Source organism: Argentina silus (assembly GCF_951799395.1).
Source record: "Argentina silus genome assembly, chromosome: 8".
Taxonomy (NCBI): Eukaryota; Metazoa; Chordata; class Actinopteri; order Argentiniformes; family Argentinidae; genus Argentina; species Argentina silus.
Genome location: NC_139662.1, coordinates 1,087,343 through 1,107,500, shown reverse-complemented (window position 1 = coordinate 1,107,500; position 20,158 = coordinate 1,087,343). Strand labels below are relative to the sequence as shown.

Below are 20,158 nucleotides of genomic sequence, written 5' to 3'. Positions count from 1 at the left end.
AGAGAGGGTGGGAGAGTGGAGTTTGTCACAGAGGACTCCCGCTGTCTGGCACCTTGGCACACACGCTAAAGTAAATCCATTATCGCCCCCCTCCCGCCCCCCGCCCCCCCCCCCCCCCCCCATCCCATCCCTCTCTCTCCCCACACTCCCTTCCCCACTCTCCCTTCCCTGCCCCCCCATAGAGGTGTCTGTCTGCCTGTCTGCATCAACCCATCACACTAATAGACTGAAATAGAAATCCCTCTACGGCGGCGGTTGATGGCTGGTGTGAGCTCAGGCCTGCAGCCCCGGTTGGAGAAACCTCTTACGGCAGAGGCAGAGGAGGAGGAGGAGAGCGCATGGCCCATGGGCTGCTTCTCTAACCGACCCCCGAGTCACTGAACCGCAGTGTCAGACTCAACGAACGCTTCCAACGGGAGCTTGTTACAACGCTATCTAGCACTGCCAGAGTTTTATGATGGCTGTATTTCTATCCCGACGACCTTTGAACTGACGTCTGTAAGGGTGTAAATCGTTTTTTTTTTTTTTTTAAATAGGGGCATATTCCATGCCCCTCCTGAACTGGAGGCTGTGGCTGTTATCAACGGCTAAATAAACATTTATCTGCCCAGCGGGACTGTGTTTACTACTGTGGACACGGCCATGGCCCCGAACCGGGGTTCAAAGTTCATTCAGTGCAGCTGACTATAGGACGGACACACGCACGCACGCACTGTCAGATATGGGGAAGAGTAGACGTAGAAGACGGTGGATTTTTACTGAACTATGTTTTTGTCGTTGAATGTGGTGGTGGAGAGAGAGAGAGAGAGAGAGAGAGAGAGAGAGAGAGAGAGAGAGAGAGATTCTCTGTGAAATGCTTCGGTCCACCTTCCCTCAGGCTCTCTCTCTCTCTCTCGCTCAAGGGAAGACTTCCTCTCACAGTTCATGGTCATCATGACTCAAGACACAGAAATCGCAGAGGGGTGTGTGTGTGTGGGGGGGGGGGTACATCACATGGGGTTTCAGCGGAAAAAAACAGAAAAGTTCCTTCCTCTGTATGCCCTTCTTCTGCGATTCATCCCCATCCCTCTGACTGGCGGTGGCTGAAACCCTGCTGTTTGGTTTGTTTTGGGGGGTGGGGGGGTTGTGCCTGCGAGGCCTATCTTTGTGAGGGGAGGGACAAAGGCGCTTTAGTTCAGACAGGGTGCTGGCCAGCCTCACACCGGCCCTGGTGGACAGAACATGCTGGCGCTTTCCACATCGGCCACAGACATTTTGTTCCAAATGAGTAGAACTTGTTTGGAGAGAGAGAGAGAGAGAGAGAGAGAGAGAGAGAGAGACTTGGCCGAGAAAGCCAAATGACGAGGCTCATTTGTGGTCAAATATCAACGAGAGAGAGAGAGGGGGGGGGGGATGGGGTGGGAAGAGGGAGGGAATGGGGGAGAAGTGTGAGAGAGAGAGAGATTGAGAGAGAGGGGGGGGGGGAGGGGGGTTATATGTAGACGTGTGGTGAGAAATAATGAGTGGCAAAGGGAGAGAGGGCAAGTGAGAGAGGGAGGGAAGGAGGGAGGAAGAGGAGAACAAGACCAGGACTTCACTCCATCATAACGACAAACACAATGGAGGCACAGACTCTGGTACGACCACCGCCTGACTAGTCAGCTGACTAGATATGCACCTATGGGAGAGCTTTGTGTACCTGTAGCGCTCCCATCGGGAATGACTGGAGCTCCATTTGATACAGACACATGAAGGGGACATGGATGGTACACAAACTGACGCACGCTGGTGTCAGTCAAGAGTCCCAACCAACCCAGGCCCTGGGTGTTGTCCCCAGCCAGGGAGTCAATGCAAGAGTCCCCAAGTCAAAGCAAGAGTCCCAACCAACCCAGACCCTGGGTGTTGTCTCCAGCCAGGGAGTCAATGCAAGAGTCCCCAAGTCAGGGCAAGAGTCCCAACCAACCCAGACCCTGGGTGTTGTCTCCAGCCAGGGAGTCAATGCAAGAGTCCCCAAGTCAGGGCAAGAGTCCCAACCAACCCAGGTCCTGGGTGTGTCACATGCCAGGAAGCCAATGTGGTGCTACAAACAGACAAGCCAGCGTCTTCTGTACCACAGAGTCCTAGAGAGACACCGCAGACAAGCAGCAGAACATCTACTGAGGCTGGGAGGAAGGGAAGTGTAGGGGTAGGGGGGAGGGGGGAGGGGGAAGATGAGGGGAGGGGAGGGGAGGGGAAGGGGGGGGGGGATTTCAGCAGGTAAGTGTAGAGTTATAAGTGGGGTCTTGCTGTAAGGGATTGTGTGTGTGTGTGTGTGTGTGTGTGTGTGTGTGTGTGTGCGTGTGCGTGTGCGTGTGTACACACAGGCAACTCTAACATGTAACATATCAGGGAACTTTGACCTCCCCCCTCTCCCCTCCCTCCCTCCCTCCCTCTGTGTGTCAGACAGAGGGTGCTCTCTCTCTCTCTCTCTCTCTCTCTTTAAAAGGACTGTCCTTGTGTGGCTCTGATGTTTGTCCACCAGCGATCACCCCACTCTGGTCACGTGACCAAGCCCACACAAACGGCCCAGTGTTTGGGGACGGGGGGGACAGGGGGGTAAGGCAGGGGGGGAGTTGGGACACTCCACCGGGAGCAAACTCTCGCATCAACAAACCCCCCGTGACCTTTGAACTATGGCCTGGGCACGGGCGAAGAAGGAAACAACAATGGTCGCTGGCGTGTCCCAGTGGAAAATGTAAACCACAGCCATAGAGCATGACACGGAACTATCTCCCTCAAAGCACAAAGGTCGGCCCGAACGTGATTTTGACCTTAGAAAAGCAAGACAAAAAGTCATTCAATCATAACAACCACAAGAGAAAGTGATATGACAGTCAAGTATTGACAAACGTATTCCATTCAAGCATTTGCAGACGGCCATTTTGTCACACAGATGTCAATAGACGATGAAGCTACGCGCTTTCGGTTCTGGCGAGTTTAAAGAGGGAGGAGAGCTGTTCTTTCCTCTCTTCCTCCTCATCACTCTTTCCCCCCAGCCCCGGCGCTGGCTCCAGTTGGCGGAGGAGCACTAATGGACACATTAGCCGCCGGGTTCTCCCTCCGCGGTGATTAGGCGCCTGTGAGGTCATCCCTGAGATCCATCATTCCATTCCTGCCTCCACGGAGGAGGGAGGATGGCTTCTTCCAAACCAATCCATCCATCCATCCATCCATCCATCGATTCCGTTCACTTCACAATCCATCTTTGAGGTGCTATTCATTCTTTTTTTCCCTTTTTTTTAACAAACTGGAGCGACACAAGTGTTCCCTGTCTGGAAGCGGCTAGCTTAGCCTAGCCTTGGCGCTGTTAGCGTTAGCATTGCTGGAAATCCTGTGGGCTAGCTAGCTATTTGGCTAGCGCTACTCATACTTGCACAGAGTGCAAACTAGGAGAGCTTGCAGAGACAGAAGGCAGCAGTATGGGTCCACACCACATCCTGATTCAGCGTTCAGGGGTGGGGCTGTCTGAGTCTGGGCCATTTCCACAGAATACCGCAAGACCTTCTCCAAGCCGCCATTACAGAAATGTTGCAATAAGCCTGTTTTGTTTTCGGCCAAGTCTGAGTTGAATACAAGAGCAATTAGTTGATGCTCTTCTCTGATTTGTTTCCTAAGGAGGTTTCAGTCTTGTGTCTGTGCCCGTGTATGTGTGTGTGTGTGTGTGTGTGTGTGCATGCGTGCGTGCGTGCGTTCTGTTCCCAGCTGTCTGCCAACCTCGGCGTGTCTGCAGGATCTGAGACGTATCGATTGCTGCAGGAAGTGGATTCTGATGTTTCACGGCACTTCCTGAGTCAGATGGCTCCTCCACCGCCAAGGCCCAGTCAAGCCGGAGGGAAAGAAGAAAGAGAGAGAGAGAGAGAGAGAGAGAGAGAGAGAGAAAAAACAGCAGGATAGACTTAAGAGAAACACAATGAGAAAGTGTACGGGGTAGAAGAGAGAGAGGGAAGAAAGGACGAGAGCGAGGGAAGGAGATGGAGACGGAGTCATAACACCTCTCCCTCCGTCCTTCAGCGGAGACTAAACACTGCCTCCCGTCTCATTTTCCCTCCTGGAATAATACAGCCCACCTTGGCTAACCAGTGGAAAATCCAAGCCCCTCTCTCTCTCTCTCTCTCTCTCTCTCTCTCTCTCTCTCTCTCTCTCTCCCCCTCTCTCTCTCTTGGATAAGAACTAGCCTCGCTGAAGTAACATTCCTCATGCAAAATACAGCAGGATTGGATTTCCTAGTGTAGAATAAACACACAGTCAGCAGAGGAAGCAGCACCAAGAATTCCTCCCTCCCCAGCAGCAGTTTGTGTGACGTTCCAACCCACTTCAGACTAGAGTCCTACCTACTGGTCAGGCTGTGGGACATTAGTAGTGCACTGCACACACATGCACGCATGCACGCGCGTGCGCACACACACACACACAAAGGAGTCTGTTTAATCCACTGCAGAGCCTTGCAGACGACAGGGTGTGGGGGGTGGAGAGGTGAAGAGAGGGGGAGGAAGGAGGGAGGGAGGGAGGGGAAAAGAGGAGGGGGAGGTTTTCCATCACTGCCTGCTTCCTCTCAGCCTCTGGATGGGTTTGTGTGGCCCAGGGGGCAAGGTTCATCAGGAGCCCTGACCTCTGTGTGTGTGTGTGTGTGTGTGTGTGTGTGTGTGTGTGTGTGTGTGTGTGTGTGTGTGTGTGTGTGTGTGTGCAGTGCAGTCAAATACTAACCCAAGACAATGCGCCCAGGGGGCAAGGTTCAGCAGGAGCCCTGACCTCTGTGTGCGCGTGCGTGCGTGCGTGCGTGCGTGCGTGCGTGCGTGCGTGCGTGCGAAGATAATTAAACAGGGTAGACAGACGAGCCGGATGAAAGGGGTAGAGGTCACAGGAGATGGAGTAAGGCTGCCCGTCCCACACACACACACACACACGCACACACACACACACGCACGCGTGTGAGGGGAGATTGACAGGGACGTGTGTGTGTGCGTGTTACAATGAGAGATTATGTGAGTGGGAGACAGGGGGGGGAGGGGCATGGGACATGAAATCAATGGATTTCACATGAGCTGAGAGAGAGAGAGAGAGAGAGAGAGAGAGAGAGAGACAAGGGATGATAAAAAAAAGGGATGAAGAAGAGAGGGAAAAGAACGGAGGAAGCAACGGGCCCTTTGGTGGCTTCCGTAACCTGAGAAGCCAAACTCCCTGCAGCCAGGCAGGCAGGCAGGCAGGCAGAAGGATCCCCTTTCAACACATTGTTTTATTTAGTATCTGCGCGGCCGGTTCATTTGCCAGAGTGGCGCTGGAATGAGATTAATTGAAGAGATCAATGACTTGGGGGGAGGAATGGCTGGAGAGGCTGCAGGAAGGATGTTAATGACATTATAAACCATTGTTTCCAATACTTCATTCCTAAGGAGTAAACTGAGCTGGTTGGGCCCAACCCTTTACCCCCGCACAGGGGCCCAAGCGTGCACATACACACACACACACACACACACCTCCGCTTCCTGAAAAGCTAAAGCCAAGGTGTGGCCAGCTGCCGAGTTAGCCTGGTTCAGTCTAAACGATAGAGCCTGGTTCAGTTTAAACTACACAGCCTGGTTCAGTCTTGCTTCTCTACGTCAGTCTGAAAGTTTGGACTTGCTTCCCTTACAGCAGTCTAAACTCCAAACCTCCCGGAGTGGCCCAGCCGTAGTGTATATGTGTGGCTGGTCAGGCTCTGATGAACTGGTCCAGACAGACAGAAAGATATAGGATAGTCTTGGGGGAACCTGCCCAGTGAATCCTAGCAGCCTTAGGGGAAGATCTCTAACTCTGTGTGTGAGCCACCACCAACAGCATATAAACCATCCTTATCTTCCTCGACCCCCCTCCTCTCTCTCTCTCTCTATCACTCCCTCCCTCCCTCCCTCCCTCTCTCTCACATAGCCCTTTGGACAAACTGGACAGGATGAGGTAAAGGAGGAATGTCTGGGATATGCATCTCCGAACATTTCGACAGTTTATCTTCTCTAAATAAGCGGGATGGGAAGATAAGAGTGTTTGGCTACAGGAGGAGGGGAATGCTAGCACTGCAACAAACAAAGATATTAATTTCAAAACTGAAAAGTCACATAGTGATAGCTATATGATAGCTATACAGTTTATTTTTCCCAAGTCAGGCTCACAACGCAGACAGGAGACAGCCAGAGGCGTCATTCCTGTTCTTATACGATGTTGCCGTGGTAATCAACAGTAGCAGTTTATCCTTGCCGGGCAAGGTTCAGGACAAATGCGGCGTTGGATCGATAGGGCAATTCAGGCCATCTCCCGTTGGATTCATCTTGTGTACGATTAACCCACAACAACACCGCCATCACCCAGAGCAGCCAGACACGGCAATGAGTCAGTAGACTAAACAAAGCAGAGATCACAGCCCTTTGCTGATCATAATCTCTCTAACCACCAGGAAGCTACTCGGCTCAGTTACCGTAAAGGCCCTAAATATACAGCCACCTGCGAAATTTACAAGGAAACGTTTACAGATATTCACCTCAGAACTTGATTCTAGACTATTATCAGATCGAATACGATTGACTCATCTTCGATAAGGTAGAGATACATGTGAATCATCCGCTTTAAAGGTTAGGGTTACTGAATAACAGTGTATCTACTTTACCGTGCAATGTATTTGACATATTTATGTGTTATTAGCGTATTAGCTCATTCGCTTTAGGATTAGCAATGCTAGCACCAGGAGAAGCGAACAGAGAAGCCTCCAAAAAGAGCAGGGGGGAGGGAAAACAGAAGGGGGGGAGGGAGGTCTGTGACTCAGCTAGGCGCTCTGGGGAGCTGATGACCTGACAAAAGGAGTGATGAGGGGGTTCCGTCCCACCACAGAGTCCCAGCTGATGCCCTTCCACGAGAGATCACCCCCCTCCGCCAAACAATACCCCCCAGGGCTCCTGGGAGCTGGCCTTCGACATGGCTGTGGCTAAGCTTGTGCGACCTCTCTTCAATATTCAATGGCCAACAGAAACAAAAGGCCAACAAAGAAGATCTCAGCCTCAAAGAGCTCAGCCTCAAAGATCTCAGCCTTCCTCCACCACAGAACTCACGTTCTGTCCAATGTCCTCCACCGGGGGCCGGGTGCTTGCTCAGGGACTTGCTGACACCCCTATCTCTGAAGGGGCAGGGGGCCGTTTGACTCACCCCCATCCCCCCCAATGTTACAAGTTCAGTTGGACTGAAGAGACATCATGCTTTTTTTGTGTTCCCAGCATATCTGTGTTAGCATTTAGCATTCGCATCGCCTGTTACCCCATTGCTCCTTAAAGCCCCACCTCCACTATTAACATCTCACAGACACACAGAGCATGTAGATAAACTCCCTGCAAAGCCATTGAACGGAGAGCGTTTGGCTGCTTCTGGCTCTGGGATGGGTTTTTTTCATCAAACTATGGGAGCAGGATCCGACCTGTCTCCTGTCTCTCTCATGTGGGCCGCAAGTCTCACAGGAGGTGTGTGTGTGTGTGTGTGTGTGTGTGTGTGTGTGTGTGTGTGTGTGTGTGTGTGTGTGTGTGTGTGTGTGTGTGTGTGTGTGTGTGGTTATTATACGTGGAGGCAGAGCGGGGGTGGGATAGGGGTAGTGTGTGTGTGTGTGTGTGTGTGTGTGTGTGTGTGTGTGTGTGTGTGTGTGTGTGTGTGTGAGGAGGAGGGATGGGGGGGCATCATCATGGGAGACAGACAGATGGGGATGGAAATGAGTCGGCAGTGAGCTCATGCTAATCTCCTCCTACAGCTGATCCAGGCATAAAACAAGCACGCACCCAATGCACACACACACACACACACACACACACACACTTGCCCACGCACAATCACACACCAAATGAGGCAGAATAGGCCATTCCTATTCAAATGATCCCTGGTGCCTCACATAGGTATTTTGGCTGGGTAAACATTAGATGATTGGGAGAGGGACCTCGTAGGGAATGTAAAACCCTACAGTAAGCCTTTCATCAACTTCTATACATACAAATGACTGTTCTGTTACTGCAGAAGGTTTATGATAATGTGCGGTGTGTGTCATATTAGAGTTCACTGGTATGGTACTGTGTGTGTGTGTGTGTGTCTGGTTTCCTTCATCAGACAGCCATCTGCCCCGTGGGAGCTGTTCAGAGGCATGCCATTGGCTGACCTGGCTGAAAGAGGAAAGAGGGCAAGAGGGGTCACCATTTTTTTTTAGGAGGGGGGCGGGGGGGTCTAAAGGCCGGCATCACCATCACACAAAGAGGGTCCCAAGCTGACGCAGCACAAATCCCTCCCCCTCCCCCCTCAACCCCTGTCCCAGTCATCCATGCCAAAGCAAACCCCCTCCCCCCCCCGCCCCTCTCCATTCTCTCTCTGCTAAATCTGCTGCCTTCAACACACCGTTGCTCTCACATTCAACCCACACAGTATTGAACCACCATCAATGACAGTCCTCACTTCATACCTTCTACTGGAGCACACATCCACATGAGCACAGTCATTGTCTTACTGTCGCAAATAGCTCTGAAAAAAATACATTGCGAAATCTAGCAAAGCTAGTTGGTAAAAGAGAGAAAATCCACCCAAAATTTTGAAATATTCTAAATGCACTATTCTGTTTTTTTCGAGATGCAATACATTGTAACCTCTACAGGCATATGGACTTCATTACTCCATCCTCTCTTATTCCAAGAACAATTGAGCCATTCATAGCCAGGGCTTAGGGCAGGGTGGTGTGTGTGCACATGTGTGTGTGCGTGTGTGTGTGTGTGTGTGTGTGTGTGTGTGTGTGTGTGTGTGTGTGTGCCAGTGTGTGCCAATGGCAGTCACAATCCCTGCAAGTGGGCCACTCCTATCAGAGTGAGAACTGCCTACCGGGCGTGCTACTACGCTATCACTATCACCACCACCACCGCCACACACTCGCTTCTATCTTTATCAACACACACACACACACACACACACACACACACAGATATGAGAAACAACCCGGCATCTCATTTTTAGCCCTGTGATATACTGCGATATGAGGCTGCCAGTCAAAACAAACAGTAATAGAAACACAAATAGACTGGAATGCTAATTGCTCAAATACTTGGAAAGACTTGTCTGGACTGAAGTTGTAATATGTATTACTGAGGAGCCAAACCACCTACCGACTCAGGTTTAATCACATGCAGAAAACTAGTTTCCAGGTTCCCTTTCAACTGCAATGTGGAGTGCATTCAAAATGGACCAAGAAGAAGAATCATGTTCTAGCAGAACCTTGGAGGCCCCTATCTCTGCCATTGAAACCCAATAAATGTCCTACATCCGAGTCCCAGTGATTGACTATGGAAGGCCTGGGGCGCATTAGACCCGGCTGGAGGGGCTGGGGTTTGTGGCTGTGTAGTTAATGCGTTAGTTGGGGTTTGCAGGGGCCATGTGTGTGTGTCACATCCTGCGAACAGTCCATCTCATTAAATAAACACAGAGGCCCTCACCGCCTTCGGTAATATACCATCAATAATATATCGCCCTAAAAAAGAAAATCGACACATTGTCAGCAGCGACTCGGCGGTCTGAGGGAGTCATCCGACAGCAACGAGCAGCTGCGAAAAACGTTTTGTTTACACGACACCCGCCAGAAGTCACCAGGTTTGTTCGAACGATGCACGAAAGTGGGGGCGAAACCGAGCGTTGCTACTAGATCCCGAAATAGTCAGTGGGGCGGGGCTAAGTGCGAATGGTGAAGTGTCGTGCTTCATCGGAAGGGTTTGAGAACATGGACCCACAAGTCACCGTTACAGAGAGAAGAAGACTCTCTTTCCTGAACACGTCAAATCAAATCAGATCAAATGTTATTGGTCATGTACGTACATCACATAACAGCCGTCATTGACATCGTGAAATGCTTTGGGATCTTGCTCCTCGCTCAACGACAACAATCGTTTGCGTGACAAGACTGGGGTTGGTGAGTCACTGTCCCACACACACACACACAGTAGCCTGGGGAAGCCCTCTGTACCATTTTGTTTTCTTGGAGAGGGAGGGACACACACACACACACACACACACACACACACACAGCACCCCTGGTGTGGCCACTGCTCCCCAGTCAGGTGAATTGATGCTCTCTCCAGCTCTCTCTGCCGCTCATAAAGAACATCCCCGGGCCTCCATCTGTCATGTGCAAACACTACTGACTGATCGGGACGCTGAGGGAGGCGGGGGAGGGGACACCAAGGAGGAGGGGGGAGAGGGACAATGGCGTGCGATGAGGGCTTGAACTTCTCTTTTATTTTCCTCTCTCTCTCTCCCTCTCTCTCTCTCTCTCTCTCCTTGAGAATAATTTCCATGGATGATAGTTGTTGCGGTGTGTTGGTGTGTGTGTGCGCGTGTGCGCGTGCTTGCATGCATGCGTGCATGCATGCGAGTGTTGGTGTGTCGGTGTGTCGAGGGTGCGTGGAGGAGGGGTGGTAAGGATCTTCTGGAATAGCTTGTCAGGGAGAAGAAGAGGGGAATTACTGGAAGGAATCATGGAATGAGACAGAGCAGCGTAACAAGACTCATAATAAAATAGATATCCCCAGGAGCTTTACGCCATAGAACACTATTTAGGTTGTGTCATAATACTTATCTGTGGTGTTCCAGCCAATGAACACAACATTGAGCCATCAAACAGAAAACTGAAAGGATTCCTTAAGAAAAGAAAAAAAAACGTAAATAACTACATAACCCTAGATTGTTTAGATCCATGGTTTTATTCCTTGATTAATACTTTCCCAGTGAACAATCACAGGGTAACAGAGAGAAACCCCCCTTTGTTCAATTTCACTTTAAAAAAGGATGTGAATTAAACTAGCTGCTGGCAGGGGAGAAATTAAAAGAACCGGCACGATTAATTTATTCTCCGCCGCCTTTTGTCACGGTTTATTGAAGAATTTCCCAGACGCCACAGAAAAAAAACAAGTCACCTGTGATTCATAATATGTGTTCTGCTCTTGTGTTCTTGAGTGTTGTCTTTGCGGTACGCAGAGAAGAGACGCCTGTGTCGCTCGTCTGAACAGCGCGTGTGCTTTTTTTCATCTACGACAAGACAACAATTCCTCAAAAAGTTTTCCAGCCGGAAGCCTTGAAGTCCGACCTCAGCAGAGTTAGATCCGTCTTCCCCCGCTGTGTTTTCAGAAGGGGAAAAAGAACAATGTCGTATTCTTTCGGATGGTTCGCAGCAAGAATGTAATAAATAAATAAAAACAGCTCTGCAAATGAGCAGCGTATGTGGCAAATAATTAGTGCCAGTCTCTTCACACACCAACTTAACTGCTAATTAAAAAAAATAAAACTCTTAATTGACTTGCATTTGCATACCATTCAAGCTACAAAGCAATTACAGTCCAAATCGTTAAAAGGGATGTTTCAGTCGCCTTATCTCTGATGCAGAAGCATCTGTTTATCGGTATTGAATCCATGCCTTTGGGTCTCATCAATGAACAACCTAGCCATTGAAAAAGCTCACTAGCTTCCAGACGACGATTAGCAGAAGTGCTACTAAGTGCTACTTACAGTAGTACAGTGGTTAGTGATGTTATGTGTCTATGTACAAATACATTCTGTGGTGGGTCGAAGTGAACTCATCTAAAGTAGTCAGATAAAGAAAACGAAATAACCATAAAGTCATATATTTTTCTGGTTGTGTCGATGGGTTAAGAATTGTCAGCCACACTTGTCAGGGGGGATCCCTTTGTCAATATGCCATTGATCTCCATGACGCCCAGCGATGGCCAATGAGGAGACCAGCCTGACTGTATATATAGATGACATCAGCTGGGAGGATGACATATAAACTAGGATAGCAGCGCCAGTCATTTAGCTCGGGTTAATTGAATTAGTGGCTTCCTTCTTCTTGGGGCATGCTGGAGAAAATTGATAATTCTCTGCACATGCACATGCACACACACACACACACACAGACACAGACACAGACACAAACACACACACACACACACACACACACACACACACACACACAGCAGCCATTGAATCATTCCTCTGAGATCACAAGAACAGGCACAGAAAATAAAAGTCTTTCTCCAGTCAACATTTCCACCAGCCACACAGCTCAAAGCCCAGAGCAGCTCTATGTGTATTTCAATGCAGCGGTTGCCCTACCCCCGCGCCCCCCCCCCCCCCAAAAAAAAAAGAAAAGAAAGAAAAAGAAACGAAGAGGGGGATATTCTCTCTCTCTAGCCATTGATATGCATGGCTACCAGCTGTTGTCTCCTGTCCGCAGAGTGGATATGGCTGGCTGTCAGAAGGCTTAGCCCGGGACTGTGCCTTGCATATGAAACAGGACATAGCCCCCCTGTATTCCCTCAGGGAGTTCACTTCCCCCCCCCCACCTCCTCCTCCTCCAACAAGCGGCCCCTTCTGCTGGAGGCCAGATATCCCAGGGTGCACCAGGACATTTTTGGGCACTGCAAGGGGAAGTCTCAGCCCCCTGCAAAATGGCTGGCCCACCGCCACACTTCTGAGCACCGCTTTAAACAACAACAAGAACCCCGACCTCTCGGCTGACGTGCAGAGGCTCTCGAGTGCGCTGTAAAAACGTTGTCTTGTTTTTTGTACTTTTTGCGAGGGTTTTTAAAGAGTCTCTCGCCATTCAGACCGAACCAGTTTTATTCAGCCCTTTGGAAACTAAGCTGTAGGATTAACTATCACAGCTGCCTGCAAGAAAACAACCCAACATAGCCCATAAACGCTGAAAAGTAGCGTCATCAAAGTCCCTGGGGTGACGGATTGAAACTTTAGTGATTAGTAAGCTTTGTGTTCAGCGTGAATGCACCTTCTCTCTCTGTGCTTCTCTCTCTCTTTCTCCTTCTCTCTCTCTCTCTCTTTCAACTGCTTTCTTTTGTCTCGGAAACTTTTCTCCACCACCCCGGAGTGAAAATGAAACACGGAGGAAGGACAACTTGATTTTCCTGTCCTTAGGAAGGAGGGAGAGAAGGAGGGAGAGGAGAGCAGGCGGGCGTTTGGGGACTGGTTTTAATAGCATGCAGGTGTGAGGACATGTTTCATTCATGCCCATTCAGGAGTGTTCTCATTTGACGCTTGCCTTACGGGCTCATCTCATCTCTCTCTCTCTCTCTCTCTCTCTCTCTCTCTCTTACTTCTCCCCCATACCCTCTCTCTCTCTCTCTCTCTCTCTCTCTCTTTCTCTCTCTCTCTTGTTGACATTCTACCACTCTGAGCCTTGTCATTTGACTTTCTCAGCCAAGTCTCTCTCTGTCTCTTCTCTCTCTCACTCACTCTCTCTCTCTCTCTCTCTCGCAGGGAGTGGCGGGTCTGGAATGTTCCCAGCCTAGACTCTGCTTGTCTGCTGGCGTACGCGGCGTGGTGTCTGTCTGCCAAACGCCAAACTGTGTCTGATCACACCGCCATACCACAGATAAGACAACCACCACAGGGACAAACCTTGGACAATGGGTGGAACGTTTGTTGAAAATGTTGTCTTGAACGGATTCTGTACAGCTTTCTATTTAGAGAACCGAAAGACGAGGCTAAAGAGAGCAATAAAGAAGTGGGTAATTGGTAGTGGCATAGACTAAGGGTAAGATTTGTTTTCATCGGCTGAACTGAGAAATGTCTCCTCCCGCCCTCTTTCTCTCTCTCTCTCTCTCTCTCTCTCTCTCTCTCTCTCTTTCTCTCTCTCTCTCTCTCACTCTCTCTCTCATATCTCCTCCAAACAGATTGTATATAAATCACATCATCTTGAGGGCGAAATAAAAGTTAGCGAAGTATTCAATCTGCAGCCGCAATTCTTATCTAAACATCCTGATGCGGAAAGCCGCTGATTATGTTTGCCACCCACATGTGTACCAGCCAGAAACCGTCATAAAGCGAGCCAACATTGGCGATGGTGAACTTCCAAGAACCGCTCCACACCCTAACTCATAAACTTTGAACCCAGTCAATAGTTCACACACTCACTGCTGTTTGCTCTCATACAGTCGCACACACACAGTCAACACTGCAGCTCCCACACACCTCAGATCAGAATGGAGAATGCACTTTTACTGCAAATTCCAAGGCTCATTTTATAAGACGAAATATGCTGCAATAAGAGAGATGTAGTTTGTGTTAGGATTTCACTGTCTGCTGCTTTGTGTGTGTGTGTGTGTGTGTGTGTGTGTGTGTGTGTGTGTGTGTGTGTGTGTGTGTGTGTGTGTGTGTGTGTGTGTTGGGCAATGCCCTAGACTGCTATATGTAGAAGTGTCCATGACCTCAGAGCAAAGTGTCTTGAAGGAGAGGAAGTCCTTCAACTCCACTTCCTGTGTGTGCCTGTGAGACTGCAGCTCACACTAGTGTCACACCTTCATCGCTTTTTTCTTGTAAACATCTATTGGCGTTGCATTCACTGGAAGTGCCACAACCCCAAATACTTCCTAGAAGAAAGTAACGACCAGATGAAATGTGCTGACAAAGGGGGAAAGCTGTGTAGCCATACGTTTAGCAATATTATCATAATTCAGATTCTGCAAATATTCCCACTCATTAGCATTTGCTTTTTACGAGGCGGCTTGGAAAAAAGACTGAATAAAAAGGGGGGGGGGGGACTCAGGACATTGGTAACACACAGGCGCCTTGTGAGACCCTTAAAAAAGAGAAGGGGTCTTTAAAGTGGGGGGTCCTTTAGGTCCCCACTTGAGTCTAAATCCAGCTAGGAGTGTTCACAGTGCATGGCCAGCTCTAGCACTATAGCCCAATGTTCAGGGCTATGGTGGGGGAACTGTGAGGAGCTGTTTGTAAACACTTCCACTTTGTTTGTATGACCCAACCAAAAAGTCTCTTACCATTATCACCCCCCCCCCCAAACACACACACACACACACCCTTCACCCTTCTTCTTCTACACGGAGAGTGGTAAAAGAGTAGGTAATTGGGGGGAAGGGAAGATCGTGTGTGTGTGTGTGTCAGTCAGAGGTGGGGGGTTGGTGAATGCCCCCCTTTGTTGGGATCATATTATGTTTCCACCACAATACTCCTATCCCTGCCTCATCAACCCCATTCATGTGGAACAGTTCATGCAAATGACCGCAAAGGGGGGGGGGGGGGCTGGCTCTTTTATCAGTCTCATTCTTTTATCAGTCTCATTTAGAGGAAGAGTGTGTGTGTGTGTGTGTGGGGGGGGGGGGGCTAACCCCCCCCCCACACACACACACACACACACACACCACCTCCATACCACCCTGCCCACCACAGACCTAATCCCCCCAGAGATGAACAATCAGGGCTCTGTCTGTTGGAAGCGCTGTAGCCCCCGAATGTAGAGTCGGGGTTAGATCGGCCCCCTTTACTCTTCACAGAGAGCTCAATTACCCAAAACAGGTGAGCCTGGGTGGCATGGAGGGTCAGACACAGAGCTCTTAGGACATGTTTGATACACTTCCTCTCCCCTTCATCTAGTTTCATTTGATCGCTGGCCACCAGAATTCATAGGTCGTAATCACAGGTAAAAGAGTGAAATTCGACTCATTCTAAAGCAAAAACAAAAATATTTTAACATTTTACATTTCATAATATTGCAGCACAAGGCTGTGCTTAGTGAGAGAAATCGACCCAATGGCACGCACACACGCACACACTCTCTCTCTCTCTCTCTCTCAGACACACACATACACACACAGAGGAAATTAAGTTTAGTGCTTGTGAGAAGTAGAAAGCGTCTTTACTGTAATGGCCTGAGCCGCAGACACAACACTTGGCATATCTGCTCTAATAAAACCTGACCACCCCGGGAACACAGACGTGCTGAGCAGCACGCCATTACGCTCAGATGAGCCCCTCATTACACACACATCCACCTTCAAGTACCTGAGATAACGACCCGGCCAAGTGTCCCTTTCTCAAACAGAGACACACAATAAACTGCAAAGTGCGAATTGAGATGCGGGTCGCCTCTGCAGGACAGGACGGGGGGGGGGGGGGGGGGGGGGGGCACGCAACAGCTGGATATGAGAGGAACGTTATCCTCTTGAAAACGTATCCATTATTTCCTCTTCCCTGAATGACATGGTCCTAATTGTTGTTTGACACTGTTACAGGGCCGTTTGTTGGTAAATGGTATTGTATTTACAGTCGGGCCGATAGACACACGCAGAGAACTGTTTAACTGACACATAATGGGTTTATTGCCACCAGAGGCGTTGTGTTGTTATTGGTAGACAATTAGTAGCTATATGTGAACAGTAACCAAATCCTGGAGCGACTCGCCTCCGTCCAACAGACTAGAAAGTAGTCCATGCAGGGTTGTGTGATTGGACATCAATAGATGATATCTGGATTTATTGGGTTTTTCCTTAGGTGTAGCCTAAAACAGGCAGATAAAGTCAGAAACACAACGATACTGTCAGAAATAACAGGGATTTCATGTAACATCTTAAGGAACCTGGGAAACAGAACCAAACGTCACTTGAACTTACCCTTGATGCTTTCCTCTTGTATTTATTGGCGAAGTCAAATTTCTCTTTTATCTCGTCCAAAACCTGCTCCAAGCGCGCCTTCTCCTCTTTGCCCGTGTAATCCTGGCCCAGGAGGATGTATGCCCTCCAGCTGGCGGAGTCGAAGCCCCAGTGGCAAGTCCTGTTTTCCAACGATTTGTGACTGTGGACCACGAACTTATGGGTCGGGTACATGAGTCTGCAGTCCAGACACTGGATGCACGCTGCATTGGGGCTGGTGTAAAGCTCAGGGACGAACAGACCCTTGCACTTTCCGAAACACTCGTGGTACACTTTGAAGCTTTTCTCCGACAGCTCCAGTTCCAGAGAACCGGAGAACTCTTTCTTGCAGTGCGGCGGGTAGGTGCCTCCGTAAATTAGAGCATTGCACAGGCGCTCCGAATCCGTTTTGGTGATGAGTCCGCAGGAAGGCGCGGAGAAGGGCAGGATCCCCATGACTTTGAGGATCTCCAGCTGGTCCGCCGTGCACCGGGAGCAGTATATGTGCAGGTCGTCGCACACCGAGTTGATCTGCTGGAGGGAGAAGTCCCGCAGGACCGTGTTGAGGATCTGCGGCAGGCACAACCGCTTCTCACCGCCGACCACGAAGCAGGAGATGGTCTCCGTTTCCAGGACCGTCTCGCACCTCTCGGTGGAGCGGTCGGAGGGGATGAAAAGCGGCCCGGGCATCACTGGCGGCTGCTGCAGGGGCAGATGTAGGACGGGCTCCGGTTCCTTCCCGTCTTTCTTGAACAGTAGGTCATGTTGCCATCGAGCCGAGAACGCCGCCGGGCCGCCGAGGGAGCTCATAGAACTCAGATGAAACTGCTTGAGAGTTTGTTGCAGTCCTGGGTGAGGTTGGAAGCTCTGCCGACTTACAGTCTCCATGTTGTCCGCACTAATTTGAAAGCGAAGATTCCTTTCAACGACGGGGAATGAACGCGATGCGATGCCACGACAGGTCCCGGTTCTTTGTAAATCCAAGGTCTCATAGAATTAGCCAAAGGCGGAAAGAGCTTCATGAAACATCCACAGAACAAGTCCAGGACAGTGACTTTCCTCTGCCTAGGCGAACGGTCACACCGGCAACTCTTCCCCTGCAGTAGACTCCCGCATATCCAAACGCGTCTCTCCAAACTCCACAAAAAAGGAATTGTACCCTTTCAAGTTCCACAAAAAGTATAGCTTAGCGGAGTAGAGGTTTTCTCTATGTTTATCTGGAATAAAATACAAATAAAATACAAATACAGTCTCCTTTCGATGTCGAATATTGCAGTAGAACCCGACGCATACAGTCGCCTGCCCCCGCAGTTCGCTATGCCTGTGTGGAGATGGCTAGTCTGTGAGCTGGGCAGCTCGCTCTCTCGCTCGCTCTCTCTCTCTCTCTCTCTCTCTCTCTCTCTCTCTCTCTCTCTCTCTCTCTCTCTCTCTCTCTCTCTCTCTCTCTCTCTCTCTCTCTCTCTCTCAGCCCCCCTCTCTCAGTGTTTGTGTGTGTCTGGCTCAGTCATTGAATCCCAGCCAAGAATGTGACTGACTCCGCAGGCTGGCTCTTCCAGGAACAAGCCGTCACTCCCCTTCTTCTCCTCCAGCCTTGTGCGGCCTCTGCACAGGCGAAACAACGCGCAGGCTCCGGTGAATCATCTGGTTCACAGCGACGAACGGCTGGAACCGAGAGAGGACGGGTGGAGTTAGGAACAGACAGTCATATTGAAACTTTGAGGGGGAATGCAAATTGCACGACTGACTGCGGTTTATTCATTTGGGTGTACTATTCTTATGCTGCACCGTGAGCGTCGGAAATGAGAAAATACAGGGTCATATCTGTATTCAAAGCTTATAACAATATACTAATAACAATATAATACAACTAATAATAATAATAATAATAATAATAATAATACATATATACTAATAGCTATCGCTATTAATAATATGATTAATAATATGGTCATTATATTGTTATAATTATTATGAACCCATAGAATGATATTGCTATGACGCACCGTGCCACCGTGTACGCACAAGACTAGAATTTCTGATGACATTTGTTATCCGCTGGCCAGTCCACGGCAGCTTACTGTATTACAACCTCCTCTACAGCAGCAGAGTATGCAGTAAATACAATGATTACGTTTGACTCACTCTCAAGCGGGTTGAATTGGAATTGTAATCATTTGCAACGTCAAGGACATAGATGGAACATGCACACTTCAAAACTCGTGAGCGATGTAGCAGTGAGTGTTAGGCCTTTCAGCATTCCTGACAAGTGAAGCCGAAGTGACTAAGCCTGCAATTTCAGATGGACTGAAATTGTTAGCCTACTGGTCTGCAATATATGAAATGATTTAATGTAATTGGACAAATAAAATGACTCAATTTTGACTGTGGCCAGGTGAAGACCTGGTCTACTCTACCATGGGCAGCGTGATGTCTCGAATTTACCAACGGGCCAATGATCAAAGCGCACCTACGCTTCAATCAAGACTCAAATCGATAAGTATGCATAAAAGACTAATTAGATGACATCAACTGTACATCCCTAGGTATTAGGCAGCAGTGTTGTTCATGTGATCAGCTCTCTGGGGAGTTATAGATGCAAGGTACTTACTTTCTATTTTCTCCCAGGGTTCATGTTGAACCGCTGATAAAGTCAACCCAAATAGGAAAGTGAGGCAATAGTTTGCCGTTCCTGTGGCGTCCCCTAGCCATGAGGGAATGTAACTGCAGCCTGATGGACACTGGAGTTGGGAGGGATGGTCCATCGTTGAGGCCGTGATGTCAGTTAGTGTATGACAGTGGTAGATCATATCCATATCATATCATCCATATCTACTATGTCTGAAACAAATACTCACGGTTGTGTAGAAATGTTCATTTGAGGTCCAGAAGCATGGAAGCCAATGGAGTGTTATAAGGGGCTTTTACACGTTAGAAACTACCGTCCAGGAGACCAATTAGTAATCACTGGCAAACATGAACCAACAGAGTAAGGTTTCGAGCATTACCCATCGATGATGAGTGCAGTATTTTTCTCACCAACTGGTTCAATTGGTGACGATGAGACAGAAAGATTAACATACAAAGGGACAACATATGACATTCTATATAAGTAAAAGGCATCTCCCCATGGCCCCATGGACCTTGGTACAGTTGTATAGGATATGTCTATTATTTTCATGAGCCACACAGAAACATACCCACCGGTACTAAGGCAGTGGTGGGGTTGTCAGAGCTATACAACCATAGGTACTCACGCCGGATGCCTTCAAATCCCGGAAATCTGAAGCCAAGCCCCTCTACTGGGGTACGGAACTCAAGTTTCCCCATTGACCTCCCTACATTATTCCATTGGCCATTTTCCACATTCGCTGTTGTTGTTATTTTTATGTTTCAATAAAAATCTTCATGAGTTTGGGGTGTCATTATCAACGTAGTTAGCAGTCACCACCGTCAATCACCTGCATCATAGTGAAAAGACGATTGTACCCCACTGGAAAACACATTGGAAACCCCAATGGAAACCGCATTCCCGCACCCCAGTAGAGAGCTGTGAAACGGCACTCCGTGAGTCTCTATGGAGATGAGCTGAGCTGTATCAGATCAGTGACCTTTTCTGAAGGGACAGGAGCAACCCAGGGATTGATCTAGTTTGGCACTCAGCCATCCCAGCGCAA

The 20,158-nt window shown here is 49.2% G+C and overlaps 1 protein-coding gene across 1 annotated transcript in view; it reads right to left on the bottom strand.

Annotated features, from left to right (window-relative positions):
- skia (v-ski avian sarcoma viral oncogene homolog a) overlaps positions 1-18,115 on the bottom strand; it is a 69,860-nt gene extending 51,745 nt beyond the window's left edge. The window contains exon 1 of the mRNA XM_083675581.1: positions 16,467-18,115. Coding sequence (XP_083531707.1) covers positions 16,467-17,372 — 906 coding nt within the window. The 5' untranslated portion in view covers positions 17,373-18,115. The remainder of the gene's footprint in view (positions 1-16,466) is intronic.
- Positions 18,116-20,158: the final 2,043 nt, after the last annotated feature.